Source organism: Dama dama, chromosome 14 (genome assembly GCF_033118175.1).
Source record: "Dama dama isolate Ldn47 chromosome 14, ASM3311817v1, whole genome shotgun sequence".
NCBI lineage: Eukaryota > Metazoa > Chordata > Mammalia > Artiodactyla > Cervidae > Dama > Dama dama.
Genome location: NC_083694.1, coordinates 63,648,283 through 63,668,832, shown reverse-complemented (window position 1 = coordinate 63,668,832; position 20,550 = coordinate 63,648,283). Strand labels below are relative to the sequence as shown.

At 39.3% G+C, this 20,550-nt stretch overlaps 2 protein-coding genes across 3 annotated transcripts in view; one reads left to right on the top strand and one right to left on the bottom strand.

Annotated features, from left to right (window-relative positions):
- The window catches only part of TPR (translocated promoter region, nuclear basket protein), a 60,392-nt gene extending 56,632 nt beyond the window's left edge, over positions 1–3,760 (top strand). For both annotated transcript variants that reach the window (XM_061160941.1, XM_061160940.1), the window contains exons 49-51: positions 294–412; positions 2,779–2,874; positions 3,562–3,760. In XM_061160941.1, the coding sequence (XP_061016924.1) occupies positions 294–412; positions 2,779–2,874; positions 3,562–3,617 (271 nt within the window). In that variant the 3' untranslated portion in view covers positions 3,618–3,760. The remainder of the gene's footprint in view (positions 1–293; positions 413–2,778; positions 2,875–3,561) is intronic.
- PRG4 (proteoglycan 4) lies at positions 3,745–20,550 on the bottom strand. Its single transcript, XM_061160943.1, has 15 exons — positions 20,488–20,550; positions 19,804–19,905; positions 17,231–17,353; positions 15,845–15,964; positions 13,173–13,322; positions 12,536–12,658; positions 9,271–11,183; positions 9,055–9,138; positions 7,857–8,748; positions 7,225–7,302; positions 6,330–6,466; positions 5,892–6,048; positions 5,228–5,425; positions 4,647–4,772; positions 3,745–3,913 (listed from the first exon to the last, which is right to left on the bottom strand). The coding sequence occupies exons 2-15, from the start codon at positions 19,877–19,879 to the stop codon at positions 3,816–3,818; spliced, it is 4,275 nt and encodes a 1,424-aa protein (XP_061016926.1). The 5' UTR covers positions 19,880–19,905; positions 20,488–20,550; the 3' UTR covers positions 3,745–3,815.

Here is a 20,550-nt window from a genome sequence, read left to right as displayed (position 1 = left end):
CTATGAACATCTTTTGTTAAAAAGAAAAAAAGAACAGCAAAAAGGAGGAAAAAATAAAATTGGAATACGTCCTAGTGAGAAAAGAAGTGAGGAAAACGGAACTTGAGCTCTCTTTTCCCCTGCCTTTTAAATATATGGTTACTATTGTTAGAGTCTGAAAGTTTGAGTTGGAGGGGACCTCTGGGTTATTTAAATGATAGACTATATAAAAAAAAAAAAGTTTGGGAACAATTTAGGATACATGCTAGGATCAGTTTTACATTTTCTAATGAATTTTTGTTTTCCTTTCTTAGTATTAGTTCAGAAGCAGGCCTCGAAATTGATAGCCAGCAGGAAGAAGAGCCTGTTCAGGCCTCTGATGAGTCAGATCTTCCTTCCACCAGCCAGGACCCTCCTTCCAGTTCTTCTGTAGGTAAGTCCCTGCTCCAGACTACAGTATAGCTTTTACACATCAGTCTTGTTTGCAAAAGACACTGTTCTGTTAGTAACAATTGATAATTCTTTTTTCCTTGCCTTTTAAAATGCTTCATTTGAAAGGAAAATTTTACTTTATTAAAAAGTACTTTTAATTTGTATTAAAGGGAATTGGTTGTATCAAAGGTGCCATAGGGGCTGGAGGGATGGATTATTGCGAGGGACGCTAAAGAGTAGCGTCTCCAGGCCTCTTGCCTATATTTAAACCAGAGCAATTCCTTTCTTATTTCTTCTAACTGATAAGTTCTACATGAGATTTGGTATGTAGAGTTGAGGTTGGGAGGCCTGTTGCTTTAAAAGAAATTGAAATTTACTGATGTAAATAGCTTTAAAGTTTGGTTTTTCACATTTTTGAAGTTAACTTTGAAAAGGGCCATGGATCTTTCTTGCAATAAAAATTATTTCTGCAGTTCTTTTTAAAAAATAGTTAATATTTATTGAGCACGCACTTTGTATCAGACAGTATTCTAAGCCCTTTACCTGTATTTATTCATTTAATTCTCATATCATCCAACGTGGTAAGCACATATCTCCATTTCATAGAAATGGAAACTGAGTCGCAAAAAGGTTGAATAATTTCCTTCAAAATCACACAATAATAGGCAAGCCAGGATGCAAACTCAAGAAGTTTGACTGGAGATGCCACTCTTAAATGGTACACTGAGATAGCTTAATTATAGAGTTTTTAGCTAAGGAATTTCTTTTATTATTAAAGAAATATATCCTCAGTCACCCACTCTTAATTATTTCATTTTAAATTGTTTATAGCAAAAAAAATAAATAAATAAATTGTTTATAGCAGTAATCTTCAAACTCTGTCATGGAACCTTCAGGTTTTATGGAAGACCTTCTCAATTACTACTTTTTTCAGTCATGGCACTTGGCTCTCTCAAGACCTCTTCTCCCTTTCTGCTGCTTTTCTGTGACACATTAACCCATTAGCTAATATGCCCAGATTCAGATTCTGTATCTGTCTTTTAACAGCTAGTAACTTTAAATCTCTGCTCACTTCATTGTGAAATATGGATATTCATAACTCATCTTGCAATCAGGATTAGAAATAATGTATGTAAATTATATAACTCAGTGCTTTGCACACGGTAAGGCTCAAATTGTAGCTGTCATAATTATTATCAATATGATAGCATTATGGATAATATAATAATTGAAGTTCTGTGCCCCCAGTCGTATTCTGATGTCCCATGAGAATTTTCTTTCCTCCATGGGAGGGCACGAGTTACATCTTACCAGATCTTGCATAAGAAAATATGGTTCTTATTCCCTTTTACAGTATAATATGAAATTAGGGTGTTAACACTAATCCTCCCCATCTGAGCAGTCATCCTTGTGGTCAGCAAATATTTAAGTGCCTACCAAGTGCCAGGCAGTTTTACAGAGGCGTTACCAAAGAATTTGATATTTAAGGAAAAACCTGAAGGTAAGGAAGCAAAGCTGTGCAACTCTTCAGGGGACCATGTTCCAGGACGAGAAAAAGAGTAGATGCAGAGTCCATAGGCAACAGTGTGATACATTCAGGGTCAGCAAAGAGGCCCGTGTGGCTGAAGCATAATCTGGACAGAGAGAGAATGGCAGGAGATAACGGGTGGGGGGAGGATAGATCTTGTAGCCCATTGTCATTTCTTCAGCTTTCATGGATGCAGCAGGCTTTTGGAGGGCTTCAGACAGTGTGGTGACATGATCTGACTGAACTTAGTATCAGTTTGGCTGCTGTGTAAAGAAGAGACTGAAAGTGAGTAATGGGCAGCAACAAAGCGAAAGTTTGGAGAATATTGCGGTAATTGAAGGTAAAGACAGGATAGTGGATGTTTTAGGCAGAATAGTGGAGTCAAGATTGTGAGGAGTCAGATTCAGGATATAGATTAAAATTAGAGCTTACAGGATTTGCTAATGATTAGATTGGGGATTTCTGGAAAAGGGAAGAGTCAGATATGACTGGTGGTATATTGCAATGGACTGTTGTTTCCTGAAGGATGTTGCTAGTTTGTTTCCCCATTGTATTCCCCAGCTCAGTGTCTGATACATGGATAGGAGCCAAGTAAATATTTATTATTAAATCATAACAGTTGGGTGAAATGAATGAAAAAGTCAAAAACAAATTTTTTTTTAACTTTTTACCTTTTTGTTTGTTAAATGTCCCTTGTTAAAAAACAAACAATATTTAAATATAGAAAGCAGTGGGCACCTTTGCATTCTATCCATGCATTCACTTAGTATTAGTTTTTGTCATTTTAACTGCTTTCTTATTTATTAACTTGCTTTCCTGTATATTAATGCTTTTCTTAGATACTAGCAGTAGTCAGCCGAAGCCTTTCAGACGGGTAAGACTTCAGACAACATTGAGACAAGGTGTCCGTGGTCGCCAGTTTAACAGACAGAGAGGTAAATTTCTAATATGCTGATCACGTGATAGGATGTGCAGTAATATTAAATGGAATGAGTTTTCTGATCCTTAAGCTTCCAGTGTGTATTTATTTGACATTTTTTGTTTGTTCTTTAAAATACTCCAGGGGCTGATTAAATAATTACACGTTGAGCTTGTGATGTTTACTAATCTATAAACTACTTGTAGACAGGTTTGTGTACCATAGGTTTATAATGAATATGTGCTTATATTTTATTTTTACTCATTTCTTCCTTGAGTTCAGGGTAAGATCTGAAAAAGCTAAAATGTTACACTGCTGTGTAATCACTTGTTACATCTCTGCCTTTTGTTGTTATACCTTTTTTACAGAAAAATAAGGATTTGTGACTTGTTTAGCTAGTCACAAAAGAAAAGAAAAAAAAATGTAAAGAAAAATGTAAAATTTTAATATCTTTGTTTTCCAGTTTAACTATTAGAGATTGCATTCATGTTATAAAACATTAATCTAATTGTAATGATTTCCATTGAAGATATAAAATACCTAACAGTTTCGTGTCTATACGCTTAGACACTTGATCTTGAAAATTTTTATAATGAATTAGGGTAAGTGAATACTCTAGTTTTAAGCTAACTTCTTAAAATACTCTAGTTTGAGCTAGCTTTTTGAAAGATGCATTCAGATTTATTCTTTTTTTCTCTTACAGGTGTGAGCCATGCAATGGGAGGGAGAGGAGGAATAAATAGAGGAAATATTAATTAAATGTTCTGTAAACTACAATAACTGTGAATAAGATTGTCAGATCTGTTTTAGTGTAATGATTGTCAAGTTTAAAAACATTTTTGTATTTAAATTGGTATGCTTATCTCAACGTTCTTTATTAATAAAATGTATTTCAGTGTCAACATTTATCATTCGCTTCTTCATTTTAATTAGTTGATTCTTCCGTCGCCCCTCAGTCTAAGGACAGTTGTACCAGGTATTGGATAAGGTCTGCCCAGAACGAGTAGTAATGGCTCTTGCTGTCCTACTTGGCACGTCGACGTTATAGTATTGATCTAAAAAGAGGAAGGATCACTTTTCAATTAAAAAGAAAATAAAACACTTAAAAGTAGTTTCTATTTATTTTTATGCTCAAAGAGAGTATTTATCATTTTAGTACAAAAAATGTATTAATTAATTAATTTGAGCTTTCTGACAAAAAGAAAACCAGCTGCTTAGGCAGACTGACCTTTCACCATCTTTCAATGAAATTATATTTAATTCTGCTTTTTCAGTGTAAGAATTTGAGAAAACCAAGTTAGTTTAAAAAATGATCATTTGTTTGAATTTTATTCTTTAAAAAAATACATTCTGATGTCATTTATATAGGCAGAATAGCTTATATTTTCATGACTTTTTCAAAGAAAAATACCCCAGGTAATATAATTAATAAAATTAGTTTCTTAGGAACTTCTTTCTGATCTTACAGACTATAATGATATAAATAGGTATAACTTCATAGTAAGTAAGGCCTCTTAAATGCCACTGATAATAAAAGTAAAATATTATTTTCAGTAGCAGTTTTAACTCAGTTTTAGTGGATGTTTTATTATACTAGGCTTTAATCTCATGAAGGATAGGGCAGAAATGAATTGTAATCCATTCAGTTTAAGTAAAATAAACCAATAACCTAAGCTTTCTCTTCAGGATAATTAGAATAAGTGATAGAATTTAACGTCTCACCTTTAGTCACCATTGAACACTTGGTTTTGCTTTGATTTTATTCATGTCTCAAAGATAATAACTTACCTTTAGAAAAGGCATAGTAATCATAGCCATCGGGTTTTCTGATGTTGGGCAGTGATATTGCTGAAGTAACCACGTTTGGAAGTCCTCTCCACAGTGTGCTCACTTTAACTTCATTATGGAGGAAACCTGTAGATGACGTTTTAAATGTGAGATTGAAAGGCAGTGATGTTCTGTAAGCAGTTGGAAAGAGCAGTTGTTGAGTCAGACAGACGTCGTTTTAACCTTAGTTTGGTCACTTAGTAGCTCTGTTACCTTGGGTGAGTTAACTTCAATGCCTCAACTTTTGCTGTCTCTCATGTGATACAAATATCTACCTTTTAGGACTGTTGTGAGGGTTATAGATTTGAGCTTAATGTTCTTAGTTAATGGTGTTTATTATAATTAATAAACCTGAATAAATTGTCTTTCTTATCCACAAAGAAAAATACGGTATTGATCTTTGGTCATTCATTGAGGCAAATTGATGTTTTACATTAATAAGCTTAAAGTATTAGGGTTATTTGGCCAGAATTTATATTTAATAATCGATACTATATTACATCTACTTCATGTGTAAAAATTAACACAGTAAAAAATATTACCTTTGTCTTGATAAGGGACTCTGATGGGTGAGTACTGAATTCTGATGGTGTGTATTTGAGAAGGTCCTATAGCACGTTCAAATCGACGTCTCCTGACCTGTGCTGTTTCTCCATACACGGAATAGTTTATAGCAGGCCTTCTTCCAGTACACTTTTGGGTGGGTTCCTGTTTGTAAGTGTACTGCTGAACACTGCCACCTATGATGAATTAGAAAATCACATATAGTATGAAAATTAATTCTAATGCCCAAAAGAGGTGGAAGAGAGCTTTTTACAAGGTAGAGGAAACAATGGATGTTTTTTATACAGTATGGTCCAGACATTAATAATGGTTACTAATCAAGGGTACTATAAAAATAACTGACTCTTGAAGTACTTGTGAAGAAAGCCAACGCACTGCATAGTTATATATTTAGCTTTGTTTGAAAATAAATAACATTCTTTATATAAATGTCCTGAAAACTCATGAAATCGTGATTTGAATGTCAAGAAAGCAAAATACTTCTTACTGCCCTTAATTTATTTTTTAATTGAAAATATTTGATTTTAGACATTAAAGATATTTGTTAACAGTAATCCCAGTAATAAATGAAAATATTGAATGAAATTTTCCTGTCAGATTTCTCCTTAAAAGTTTTAATTTTGTTAGTTATGTAACACATACCTCTCTTGAAAAAATACACAGATTCAGGTCTGTTCTTGTATTGAGCTATTGAGAGAGCTGCCACTATTTTTCCATTTAGTCCTCCAAATCCTTTGGAAATTAGTTTGGGATATCCTGCATCTTTTATATCATTGGTGAAACGCCAGTACTGAGAATCCTGATAATTAAAAAGAGGAAATGACGTGAACAGCTTTTTAAAAGGTTATAAAGCAAGTGGGAGGAAGGTTAGAAACTCATTATTAGATTTAAGTATTGGGAGAAAGTTTTACCTTAGTTAATAATTTGAATAATTTGACAGGGTTACCATATTAACTTTTTATCAAATTTTAATGGTAGTTTGTTTATGTATGGAGACTTTCTGAAATGGAAGTTAAACTGATTTATGGTTTCATAATAAAAAATAACTGCTGATTTCTCTCACAAGGATATTTTTCTTACCTTAAAGAAGAAAGTCTTTCCTTCACAGTTGCATCTCGTAAAAACAGTATCAATGGGGGAGGGAATGCCCCAAACTTCAGTAATTCTCCGAGGTGGAGATGGTGGACTGAATGGAGTTAGCATCCAGAAATAATGACCTAAAATTGAAAGTGATGATCAGCCTACAAGCTGAATGAAGTCTGAAACCTATCCCAGAAGAAATCAAAATCAAATCCTTTAAAAATAGTTTATCATAAACAGATTGAATGTGTTGACAAGCATTCTATGATGGCTAGTCAGAATTGTAAGTACTAAATGCAGACGACCGTATTTGAACATTTCTGAGAATACATGTTTCTCAAGTCTGAAATTTAGCATGACAAAATTTTTAGTTTCCCAGTTTCTCTAGAAAGGGCCTTCTAGCTTGGATTTACAGAAAGTCACTTAATCTCTCAATTTCTTTATCTGTTAGAATTAAGTAGTTACAATTAAATAACTTAGTTGTGTTTGTTACTTTATTCCCTAGTGGCTCAGATGGTCAGCAATCTGCCTGCAATGTCGGAGACCCAGGTTTGATCCCTGGGTCAGGAAGATACCCTGGGGAAGGGAATGGCAACCCACTCCAGTATTCTTGCCTGGAAAATCCCATGGACAGAGGACCCTGGCAAGCTACAGTCCATGGCGTTGGTGGAGTCAGAAACGACTGAGCAACTAACATACTTTAACTATTTCTAACTTTTTTAATCCAATGCTTTAGTATTTACCCTCAGGTCCTTATAATAATTATGTGAGGTAAGTTTATCAGTCAGGTTTCCATCCAGGAAGCTCAATTCAGATTTGTACTCTCCAATGACGCGTTCTCATGAATACCAAGAACAAAACAAGGAGCAGAAAAAGAAATGTGTACAAAACTCACCTCGAAATGCAACTAATGTCCCATTACGCAAAGTAGTCAGTCCATCTACTGGCCTACCATTGCATAAATTAGTTTCATCTGAAACAAATTAACACAAATTAGGCCAACATAAAAATGAGAAGAAGGTTTCGCTCTTTTCAAATCTTCCCATCAGGTTCTCTTTCCTCTGTTCACCCTTTCCTAAGCTCTTGAAGAGTACATATTTGACGTACATGTACTTCAGAGGTTAAAGAAAAGTAATACTGTTCATAGTTGTACTTAAAGGTGATATTACTCAAAATATATAAACATACATTTTGAATTGGAATGGGTCAGGGTACCTGATCTTCACGTAAATTTGCCAGGTATTGGATGTTCAGTCTCAATGTGAAATTTTTTTTCTTAGTTCTGATTGCCTTGTGGAATTGGTTTGGCAAAGAATATTGCACATTCTTATAACCCTAGGTTGTTATTTGATTTTCCAAATACCAAATAAACTTATTTGCTTAGCTGTAGAGAAGATGTAAAACTTCACGAGTTAAGTTTCAGGGTTTTAAATATATATCAATAGAATAATACTAAATCAGGGCATTCTGGTTCAGAAAGATTTAACACTGCCGATTTTAAACGTGAAAATAACTGATTGATGTTACCTGAAAACATGGGGCTGATACCGAAGCCTTGACTGGGTCCTCTCACTATGATTTCAGTGCCTGGAATAACTATAGGAGTTAGCACAGGGGGCCTGAAAATCACATGAGGTTTTTCTCCTTCAGCAGCATCTCCATCCTCATTCTTTGGGTTTACCTCAATTATTTCTGAGTTGGGGGTTGGGGTAGGGCTGGTGGTGGTTTGGAGCATGGCTTCTGGTAAAGAGGTAGGAGTCAGTTCAGGCATTGCTGATGTCATCATCTTTGGGGGAGTTGGTGTAGTCTTTGGTTTTCTCACTCTAGGTGTTCTTGGCTTTTTGGTCGAAGTGGGCTTTTTGGGTGCTCTGGTTGGTTTCTGAGGTTTAGGAGTTGTCGCTTGAGAATTAGTAGCTGTGCCTTTTGGTACAGCTGTGGTCTGTTCAGGTTTGCTTGTCTTCTTGGTCGTCGTCTTTGTTGCAGTCATTACTTTAGGTGCAAGAGTTGCTTTAGGAGTAATTTTGGATGATGTTGTGGTATCTTCGGTTGTGGTAGATGTTACATCTGTGGTTGTACTTGGTAGTTTGGTTTCAGTAGTCTTTTCTGTTTTAGTTGCTGCCTCTGTTATAATCTTAGCTGCAGCTGTTGTAATTTCAGGTGTAGAATGTATGTCTTTTTCTGTGGACTTGTCTTTAACTGTTGTAGTCATTTCAGGTTTGTTCACTTTAGGAGCCTTGATTGTGGGTACTGCAGGCTTCTTGGGACTGTTTTCAAGAGCCTTTGGTGTGGATTCTATAGGAGGCTGAGGAGTTGATTCAGCAGGGCTCTTCGGAGTAGTGGGAGGCTCCACGGTGGTAGTTGAAGTAGAGGCCTCTGAGGTGGTTGGAGCAGGTATATCAGGAGAACTTGGAGGAGATGTCTCAGGAGAATTTGGAGTGGGCTCCTTGGGTTCAACAGGAGCAGGCTCCTTGGGGGTGGTGGGAGCAGGCTTCTTGGGGGTGGTGGTGGGTGCAGGCTCCTTGGGAGTGGGTGTAGGCTCTTTGGGGGTGGTGGTGGGAGCAGGCTCCTTGGGGGCGGTGGGAGCAGGCTCCTTGGGGGTGGTGGGAGCAGGCTCCTTGGGGGTGGTGGCGGGTGCAGGCTCCTTGGGGGTGGTGGCGGGTGCAGGCTCCTTGGGGGTGGTGGGAGCAGGCTCCTTGGGGGCGGTGGGAGCAGGCTCCTTGGGGGCGGTGGGAGCAGGCTCCTTGGGGGTGGTGGGTGCAGGCTCCTTGGGGGTGGTGGGTGCAGGCTCCTTGGGGGTGGTGGGAGCAGGCTCCTTGGGAGTGGGTGCAGGCTCCTTGCGGGTGGTGGGAGCGGGCTCCTTGGTGGTGGGTGCGGGCTCCTTGGGGGTGGTGGGTGCAGGCTCCTTGGGAGTGGATGCAGGCTCCTTGGGGGTGGTGGGAGCGGGCTCCTTTGTGGTGGGTGCAGGCTCCTTGGGGGCGGTGGGAGCGGACTCCTTGGGGGCGGTGGGTGCAGGCTTCTTTGGGGTGGTGGGAGCAGGCTCCTTGGGAGTGGTGGGAGCAGGCTCCTCGGGGGTGGTGGGTGCAGGCTTCTTCGGGGTGGTGGGTGCAGGCTCCTTCGGGGTGGTGGGAGCAGGCTCCTTCGGGGTGGTGGGAGCAGGCTCCTTCGGGGTGGTGGGTGCAGGCTCCTTGGGGGTGGTGGGTGCAGGCTCCTTCGGGGTGGTGGGTGCAGGCTCCTTGGGGGTGGTGGGTGCAGGCTCCTTCGGGGTGGTGGGAGCAGGCTCCTTGGGAGTGGTGGGTGCAGGCTCCTTGGGGGTGGTGGGAGCAGGCTCCTCGGGGGTGGTGGGTGCAGGCTTCTTCGGGGTGGTGGGAGCAGGCTCCTTGGGAGTGGTGGGAGCAGGCTCCTTCGGGGTGGTGGGTGCAGGCTCCTTCGGGGTGGTGGGTGCAGGCTCCTTGGGGGTGGTGGGTGCAGGCTCCTTCGGGGTGGTGGGTGCAGGCTCCTTGGGGGTGGTGGGAGCAGGCTCCTCGGGGGTGGTGGGAGCAGGCTCCTTGGGGGTGGTGGGTGCAGGCTCCTTCAGGGTGGTGGGTGCAGGCTCCTTGGGGGTGGTGGGTGCAGGCTCCTTCGGGGTGGTGGGTGCAGGCTCCTTGGGGGTGGTGGGAGCAGGCTCCTTGGGGGTGGTGGGAGCAGGCTCCTTGGGGGTGGTGGGTGCAGGCTCCTTCGGGGTGGTGGGAGCAGGCTCCTTGGGGGTGGTGGGTGCAGGCTCCTTGGTGGTGGGTGCAGGCTCTTTGGGGGTGGTGGTGGGAGCAGGCTCCTCGGGGGTGGTGGGTGCAGGCTTCTTCGGGGTGGTGGGTGCAAGCTCCTCGGGGGTGGTGGGAGCAGGCTCCTTGGGGGTGGTGGGTGCAGGCTCCTTGGGGGTGGTGGGTGCAGGCTCCTTGGGAGTGGTGGGAGCAGGCTCCTTGGGAGTGGTGGGAGCAGGCTCCTTGGGGGTGGTGGGAGCAGGCTCCTTGGTGGTGGGAGCAGGCTCCTTGGGGGTGGTGGGTGCAGGCTCCTCGGGGGTGGTGGATGCAGGCTTCTCAGGGGTGGTGGGTGCAGGCTTCTCGGGAATGGTGGGAGCAGGCTCCTTGGGGGTGGTGGGTGCAGGCTCCTTGGGGGTGGTGGGTGCAGGCTCCTTGGGAGTGGTGGGAGCAGGCTCCTTGGGGGTGGTGGGAGCAGGCTCCTTGGTGGTGGGAGCAGGCTCCTCGGGGGTGGTGGGTGCAGGCTCCTCGGGGGTGGTGGATGCAGGCTCCTCAGGGGTGGTGGGTGCAGGCTTCTCGAGAATGGTGGGAGCAGGCTCCTTGGGGGTGGTGGGTGCAGGCTCCTTGGGGGTGGTGGGTGCAGGCTCCTTGGGGGTGGTGGGTGCAGGCTCCTTCGGGGTGGTGGGTGTAGGGGATTTGGTTATAGTTTCAGCTTTGGGTGTAGATGTAGCAGGAACTTCAGGTGTGGGTGCAAGACCTTTAGTAGATGTGTTGTCTGCAGTTCGTGTCTCTTTAGCTGAAGTAGTCTTCTCTTTTGCGCTAGTGGAAGTCTGCTTATTTGTTGTAGAAGTCTCTTTAGTTTCAATTGTTGTCTCTGTGTGGACTGTCGAAGGTGTCTCTTTAGTTGTGTCAGATTTAGGTGGAAGACTGGGCTTAGGAAGTGTTGGTTTTACTGTTGTAATCTTGGGAGTTGTGGTAACTTTATTACGTTGAGTGGTGGGAATGTTAGGAGTTGGGGTGAGCTTGAAATCACCATTATCCAGTCCACTTCCACCTTCATCTATAACTGGTGGTCCTGGGGTAGGTTTCTTTTTAGGAGTTCTTTTCTTCTTGTTATCTTTTACTAGAGAGAAAAAAAAAACATACATCTTTTTATTTTTGTGACATAAAGATGCCATCCTTATCATTGACTGGCTGTGTGTGTCGAGGCAAATTGCTAATCTCTAACATGTCTATTGATTTACTGTAAAATGGTAAACACTATTTTACTGGACTATTTTAGTGAATGAATGAGATAAGGGATGAAAAATACAAAACTCAATACAATTAATACATGGAAGCAAGTGGCAACTTGGAAATTGTTAATATGATCAATAACACTAATTCAACTCTCATATCAATGTTCTTTGCTCCTCACTTTCTTAGCTCTTCTTATTCCTTATTGCTCATTGCCCCTTTACTGGAAACCTAGTTCCAGCATCTTTTAGACCCACTGCACCAATTCCCTCAGAAACCTCTGTAACTGCATCCAAGGAATCTGTTCCAGTCAACCCCAAGCTTCCAGCTTAGCCCTGCTTCCATGCACATGGCTTTGAACAGCCTTCTTTTCCCTGTCCATCTAAACTTAGCAGTCTCAGGGGATACAGAGAGGGAGATTAGGATACCATGGCAGGAAAAGGACCCTATTTAACAGGACTTCCCAGAGCAGCCACCCCATAGGTGAACCCCAGAGCCCAAGAGGCACATCACTTGGATGAGTTCTGTTTATCAATTCTATTAATGCTCAGAGATTAAATATCTTGCTATTCAGCTAGAAAGAAGGCTTCAGGGGAAATAACCACCCAGGAAATAGAATTCTTCAGAACTTCAATATCCAAAATCTGCCATTTCCTGGAGAATGAGAATATATTTTAGAAATTCAGGAAATAATTTTTAAAAAGCAGAACAAATGAAATTTCTCTTTAGGAGGTAATCGCCAATTCTGTAGTATGTCCTTTACTACAGAAAAATCAGATATGACATAATTAGAAAAATAATAAATATCTGTAAAATGTGAATAATAATATTGCCTTTCACGAATGTATGATAATTTAATGGATTAAAGTTGCAAAATACTTAAGGAACAATATAAATGTTCTTTATAGGGAAGGAGAAATGAAACCACAATATAGAAGAGAGAGAAATGCTATCAGGTAGAGAGGAACTGAAATAGAAAACCATTAGTAATCATCTCTGATGCCATCCTATGGTTCTACAGTTGCTGTTCTCATCTTCTTTGGCTCTACAGAGTGGTGTCTTAGCTGCTTGGCACTAGTTTCCTGTAGGAAATTTTCACGGATATCTTTTAATATTTATGAAGTTACACCCCCCTCAATATTGGAATGTCCTCAAATCATTCTCCCACACACATGACTTTTAGATAATTATTGTTAACATGGCATTGATATAGTCATTGATCTTTATCAATGCTCAAACCTTTGGGTTTCTTCTTTAATTCTCTATTAGCAGCTGAATTTTTGGAAGACTTGATTTTCCGAATAGTTGAAGAGGAAGAGGAAGAGGAGGAGGAAGACTCTTGATTTTCAGAAACAGAATGTTCTATAAATCAAATAAAAAAGTTGATCACACCAACTGTGATTTAAAGCAAAAAAGAACTGCCAGTCCAAATGCAACAAGAAATGCTGTTTATTGATCTACAAATGTCATATTCTGCTTTTGTTTTATCAGTAAAATGAGCAACTGCTCTTGTAAATGTCAGTTAAAAGCAAGGCACCTGAGCTTGTCACAGATACTAGAGTATAACTATTCAATATATAACTTTCACTCAACTTTCTTATATCCCACTGAATCAAGTCATTATACAAAGAAAATCGTGAACTCTTTTTTTAAAAAACAGTAAATCTTGTTTCTTCTGATTAGTTTAATCTAGTCCTGTACAGTTTGGTAAATAAGAAAAATAACTTTGGCTTGAACTTTGACTTAAACAAAAAGTGTGATGAGCCTTTAATGACTTAGAAGATCACCTTATTCTATGAAGAGCTCATAGAAGTAATCCACCTACAGATTGTTTCATCTTAGAAACAACCTTTTGTTACATCTGTCATCTTCCTACCTTCTGTTATTTCCTCTGATTCTATAACTTTCTTAGTCTTCTTCTTGTTTGGTGATTTGGGTGAACGTTTGGTTGTTGATTTGATGGTCTGAGATGCTCCTGGAGGTGGAGGTGCAGTCTTTGGAGGTGGAGGTGTTGTGGGGTTATGCACTGAGGCCAAGCAAGACAGGTCGGTTAACATCTTGTTCACATTCATCAGCAACTCTAACTGTGAAAGGCACAGATGCCATCTGGCTTCAAGAGTAGATGCTGGTGAAAACCAGTGCAGGCAAGCTCTCAGCCCAGCACTAACTACTCCAAACTAATGAATTCTGAGATGCATTGCTATTTAAAAAAAAAAAAAAAGATTCTCAAATCACTGTAAATTATGACTTGGAGCAAAGACTCAGGAGTCAGAAGACCTGAATTCCAGTTCTAGACCTGCAAGGCTCTGCTATTGACCTTGGACAAATGGGCAAACCCTCTTGAACCCCCTTGCCTGCAAACTGAGATGTTTTCTCCTAGATGATTTCCTGAGGTGTTTGCCTGCCTAAAAAATGCTTAACTCTATGCACTCCATTCTTTATGCCAGCCTTCTGTGATACAAAAATAATCCCTGCATGTGGTTGACAGATATTTGTGCTCTCAAGAAGAAAAATATAAAAATTACATTCTCCTGTTGTCATATTCATTTAAATCAAATGACACCGATTTACCTTCCTTTTTTTTTTTTTTTTTTTCAATTACAAAAGTTCTACATGAATATTTACCCCTGGAAGAATTTCACACTTTCATATTATGCTTTCCTCAAAATGCATTGCCCGTCTCCAAGATAAAATAGCTTAATGGTTTGGCATGTACCTTTTTAACCTTTTATTGCCCCTATTCTTTGCCCCTTCTCATGCCTAGAAGAGAAGACATGGAATATGTTTGATCATTAGAAACGAGAAGAAAAGAAGAGGGACTTATCTGAAAGATAAGAGAACAGGGAGAGAGAAGGGCCCCTGGGTGGAGGAGAGTGGTGATAAATCCTGCTACTCTTACCAAACTTCTCCTCCAAACTCTGTTTTTGTAATTTCCATGAGCTGACCACCATAACGTTCCCTCTTTGTCCTTCCACCCCACAAAAATGCCAGGTACCACAACTTGAAAAGTTTTTTCACATTCTAATGATCTTGACCAAGCTATTTAACCTCTTGGACTGTTTTCTCACCCACATTCAGAGGTGCTTAACTGCTTCAATTCTTGAACTGTTAGGACTTTTAGACATATAGATGCCTATAAGCAGTATCTATAGCAATCTTAAAATGACTAAGTGGTGAGTTGCAAGACAGTTTGGGTGTTTTGTTTTTTTTTAAGAAAATGCTGAAGCTCTAATTGATGCCTCTATTTTCAGTTGGACCCTGACGATCTCTGTGAATTCTGTGAATGAAGCACTACCTTCATCAATTTTTGTTCATTGAGTTTTACATACACCTCAAGTAATCTAACCCGCCACTTGGTAGCTAAACTATTGCCTTTATTAATATGGTTCTCTCAATGATTGATCATTCTCTAATCGTTTTCCCTCCCCATCCATCCTCTGCCCAAAATAAATTCTTAGTTTTTTGTCTCACAGCCAAAACAACTATCAGTGATGAGTGAATAAGAAGCACTCATCTCATAGGTCCATCTGAAAGCTGCAGGAACTCTGCACTTGGAGATTTTAATTACAAGGGTGTTGTCGCCATTATTTTTGGAATGTTTTCCAATGAAAACATTGAAGAGTTAAGAAATGTTCCTCCACTATGCTGATTAATAGTTTTCCACCCTATTTCTTCACTGTTTGAAAGAAGCAGAAGATGCAATCTTATTTAAATAAAATGATAAGATTATGCAAGCAGTACTCATTTTCACTTTTACTTTACAGATAATCTTGTTTTAATGGTAGGATTTAAGAGCAAACATTTGGTAAAAGAAAGGAATCAATTATTTAAATACATTTTTGTAAATCTTTTTTCTTTTGGTAAATTTAGAGGGTTTTATTAAGCTGTCAGAGTACTCCTTCCGGACCTATAATCAGAGAAGAGGATTTAAAAACGAAACTACCTTTTTTATTGATCCCTTCATATACAGACATTTAGATAGAGACTATTGAGGAGACTGTAGAGAGGGGAGAGGAACACAGTAGACAGTTAACTGCAAACAATAGACAGTTTGACAGCAAACTTTGGTTTGCTTATCAATTTAGTGCTTTAAACTGACTCCTAAGTTTACTAGTTCAGAGAAGTTGAACATGTTGATTCAGTCCTCAGATATACACTCAAGAACACTGAGAGCAAAAGCACAGATAGGTCAAAGGACAGTTGACTTTTTGAGGTCAGCACAATGGGATTAGACAAGAAATCATCAAATGAGCCGGATACTGTTGACGTAACCTGCAGTTGAGCCACACCTGGAGGAGAAAAGCATGGGTACTTGGCCCCTATCTCTGTTACTCAACCTGCGATCTCTTGTGCTCCTGGAACCTGGCTGAGCCAGGGAGTGATAGAAAGACGCGTTCTTTCTTTAATTCATCATGGTGAAACAAAAAGCTTGCATGTTAGTAAAATCGAGAGCCAAGATGGACCACGTGTTAGACATGATCTGTGGTGCTAGGGGAGGTGCACAGATCTGGCTGTACTGGGAAGCGCTGAGGGTAACCGGATGCTTACCTTCTTCACAATAAGTGCCGTAATCGGAACAGCACTTGCCGTACTTCTTACAGTCTGAGTCGCAGTCACACTCCCTCCCTCTTGCAAAGGATTCGAAGCAGCGGCCTTTACAGGAAAGCTCTACCGAGAGCAAAGCAAAACATTATGGATTATTGGTTGTGTGGTCAGTGGTGCCTATGTATTAATTAACCATTTTCCACCTTATAGCTGACTAGAGCTCCAAAAGTGCATAGCTAAGTCTTCTCTGGAATTTGGAAAGTGGTTAGTTTCCCAAATGAAGACAGCTGAAGTCAAGAAAGAAATCTGGAGACTTAGGGAAACTTTTCTTGCCCTTCAAGGCTCCAAGAGAGATCCCAGTTCTGTCTGAGTCATTTCATGTAGGGACAGTGGAAAACTGAGAAATGTCTAAAGAGGTAAGTATCCTTCATATGAATTCCCCCATCCTCTCCTCACACCATTACTTTCCAAGCTGATTTTTGTTAATTAATCATACATATTCTATAACAATATACCCTAAAGAGTTGACTTAAAATAAATAGGTCACTAGTTAGGCTCAAAAATTTTTCAGAATGCACAAACCTTTATTTTGACAACCTGGCATGGTATAGAGCTGAGAGATGTCAGCCCAATCCTTTGGTATGGACTGAGAAGTCTGCATGTTTTCCCCAAGAGCCTTGGTTAAAGCCACAGTGATTTACACAGGCATATTTGAAATAATTCCCTTACACAACAAATAAATTGTACAACAATATATTTACCAACTTCACATGCAAATTCTAAAGCCGACATAACTTTGAGCCACCTTAATAATTTTCACAAATATGAAGTTTTTGAACATTAACAACAAAATGGTCCAAAATATGTTTAAGTGAACTATCATAACTTAAAATTGTACCCTTTGGTTTTAACTGAAATTCATCATTAAATACTCATTATTAAACTCTGTAAAGTGCCTTTTTTCAGGTAACCTAAAACATATTAATATCAAAAAGTCAAACAGTAAGCAAAATTATTTTATTTCCATGAACTTCTTTGATGAAGATATTGAAGGGCTCCATCACTAAGTAATTACTTCTCTGGTTAATAGCAAAGAATTACTACTGTTTACTTAACGACTCCTGAGTCACTGTATTAAGTCTCAATTTAAAACAAGACCTGATACTGGGCCCTAGTCAATAGCCTTGTGCAAGTGACAGGTTTCCAGGTTCCCCTCCCTGTCCCGCTACGGTCGCGGCTTGGACGGCATCGTCAGGCACAGCACACTGCAACATTTACGCGAGGGAAGGGAGAAAGGCACTTCAGCACAAAGACGTGAACAGTTTGACAACAGCACTGCTCTCACGGGACATGAGCTTGACAGAGGAGACACCAGCTCTCAGGACTTACCCACGGTGCAGACCTTCTTGAAGTCAGGGCAGCACTCCATGTAGTGTTGACAGTTATAGTCACAGTTGCAGATGGCATCTCTAGAATACCCTTCCCCACATCTCCCCGCACAGCTTGCTACATCTAAAATCATACAACACTAGCGTAAACATGGCCAAATGACTTTATAAAAAGAAGGGGTCTAAGGAGTAAGACTAAGCCTCTCGGTGATGGAGAATTTTATCCATTGGAAAAGGCTGGGAAGGATGGTTCGCGATGGGTCCCAGTGACATTTGCTTCCTCCTAGGTGACCTTGACCATGCCTCTTTAGTCATTACTAGACTGAGAACATAAATACACCTTTGAAAACCAGGCTGAGTAATGGCTTTGGACAAAGAGGGTGCTCTTCCTGGGGGAGGGCTGGCAGCTACAATTCTACGAATGCTGCCATTTACCGAGCAACTCCGTGCTGGTCACTGAGTCATACATTATCTCTAACGCTTATGAAACGTTGCCAGGAGAGTTTCAGTAGTCTCTTTTTTAAAGATAAAAAAGCTGAAACTCAGAAATTTTAGGAACTTGCTCAAGGGCACCCAGTTAGTTAGTAGTTCCAGCATATATGTATTACAGGTCAGTGAACACCTATCAATCATTCTTATCAACCTCTTTCACTCTTAGAAATGTCCTGATTTGTATAACAAATTGTATGGTCATCCTAAGTAAACAGCCCACCTAGAATTTGAACTCTGATATATCTGAATCCAAAACCCAAACTTTCCCCACCCAATCACATTGCCTCTCATTCCTGATGATGCATTTATAGCAAGCTGGCTATGCCAGCACTAATTTTCCCATACTCCTGCTCCTTTCGTTGGTGGGGATATCTGGGGTCTGTAAATGTGAGAAGAAGTCAGAGGCCTTCAACCACTGCTAAAGAGAGTACAAAATAGGTAATTCTTGAAAAACATCTGAGCATGAATATAAAAGTCATGAACAGAATTATTTTAGATAAAATAAAAGTATAATTATCCTTACATATATTTTTTAAATCATTTGGAAACACCATGAAAACCTCCCTGAGAAATAACCACAGAAATGTAACAACTGAACCCATCCATGGAATAGAGACTGGCAGGTGCAGTGTTCTAAATCCACAGAGGGACGTTGAAGCACTGAAAAAAATCTCAAAATAATGAATCCAGGAAAATTAAAGTCTTACTATGCAAGTAAAACATTGAACATTAGGACAACTTTCAGAACTTTTTACATACATATGTGCACAATGCATACAAAAATGCATATCATATATAGTGTATGTATATAAATACATATATTATATATACAGAAAAAAGGGGAAGAAATTGAGAAGGCAAGAAAAGCAGACAAGACAACATCAAAAGATTATTTTACAACTAGCAGATTTCTGAAATGGGACGTCAGTTATTTTTATAGGAAAAATTTATTTCCTTGGATTTAATGAATGTCCTAGTTTTATTGATGTTGGCTTTAACAACTAGTTTTAAATTCATTTAATTAAAGGAGAGGAAAATTTTTTGTGACCCACCAATAGTATTATGAGGACGTGACTTAGGAAATGCACCGGTGTTATGAACCTTGTAACATTATTCTGAGAGAGCAGAAGAGCATGGAGACACCAGAGTATTCATCATTCCTGATTAAATATTTATATTGCTCTCATGAGTTTTCCCACCTTACCTAAGTGATTCTGAAACCATGTCCATGCAGGCAGGTATCTCACATGCTCAGTTTATTTAATCACTTTACTGGAAGTGTCTACCTTATAAGAGTAATTTTGCCATAACAATTATGTACCTTGATTTTTCTTCTCTCATATTTTGCTTATCAAAGAAAAAAAAGGGAAACAGAAATCCAAAGCTTGGTGTTATTGTTAAGTAATCTATTTTATGATGCTAGAGACTTCTGTTAAGGTGATTACACTGCACATACCTTAACATTTTCTAAAAATGAATAAGAAGAACTGTTCTTACAGGACTATTTTTGGAGGGCTATGAATGGTTCAGTATTGTAAAATGACATTCACACCTGTGTAAATTCCTATCTGAAGGAATAGTCCTTGAAAGGAGAAAGCACACTTTCAAGATTACTAAAATGCCCTTCGAAACGTAAATATTCACTGTAGTATATTTATATCAACATGATGCCAACATAAGCTATTGATAATTTATTTGATATAAAAGATTAGTTGAATTTATTTGTAAACATGTAGGAAAAATCATATGCTGTTTAAATATTGTTCATTTCAGTTAATCTGATGATATATCATTCCAACATAGTTTTATTGTGTGTCTGTGTTTTTTAAACCTTTGGGAGAACCATAGAACAATAAGCACAAAAACTACTCTATTGAAAAGCTCAAAACTTCTAGAAAGATTTCATAATACAAAATGCTTATTAATATGCTACATATTCTTTACTTACTTTTAAGGTTTTACTATGCATTAAACTCAGACAAATATCATTTTTAGAAAGTTATTTCTTTTGTTGTCATAAAAGTCAGAACTGAACAATTAGCAATCTCTGTCAAATAAAAGTATTTCTGACAGTTAAGGTACCTTGAGAAGAAACTTGCTGAATTGAGAAAACAGAAAACAGCAGCAACGAGTAAATGGGAAGTATTTTCCACTCCATGGCTGCTTTCAGGTACTGAGCCCTCGCTGAAAAGAAAATAAAAGTATTAGAAAACTCCTCTTGGATCTCACCACTAATTTATGCTTGTATTACAGCATTTCAATAATTTTAAAATTCAATTTAATGATTAAAAAAAGCTTTCCCATTCTTAAAACAAGACATTTAAAAGTAACCAGCCTTAATTCATTGTAAACACTTGACCATTAGGTTTAATCTTACACAGAAAAAAATCATCAAATCACCATCTCAGTCATGTTACTGGCCATTTTAATACTTTAGAATCTCCCAAATAGAAAAAAAGACCTATCTTAAAACTCTATTTAAATTATAGCAAGTACTTACAGTGCAAGGTTTAAATCCTATCTTGAAGGGAAAAAATAAGTAACCAGCTTTAGTAAAATTTAATTTAACAGAGTTATCATTCCAACTTTCTCTTAACTCTCAATATAAATTCATAAGCTTCCAGCAGGTGTATTGCATAAATGTGACTCTTTTCTAAACTCTCCAACTACTATCCTTATAAATCTTTTCAAGCACCTTTAATAAAGTATATCCTTATTGAACTGAAAACATATAATTCCATGAAGCAAGTTAACTGTAACACTTACCCGTAAAAGGAGAGATGAATTTCTCCAGTGTCCCGTAAGTCTTATATATCAGAGCAAATATGT

Excerpts from the sequence above, each read along its gene's own strand:
- PRG4 (XM_061160943.1), bottom strand. The coding sequence starts at position 19,879 with ATGGAGTGGAAAATACTTCCCATTTACTCGTTGCTGCTGTTTTCTGTT. Across the intron at positions 12,659-13,172 it reads ATCAGAGGAAATAACAGAAG|AACATTCTGTTTCTGAAAAT; the intron begins GTAGGAAGATGA and ends TTTGATTTATAG. Across the intron at positions 8,749-9,054 it reads CCAAGGAGCCTGCTCCCACC|ACATCTCCTCCAAGTTCTCC; the intron begins GCCCCCAAGGAG and ends AATTCTCCTGAG.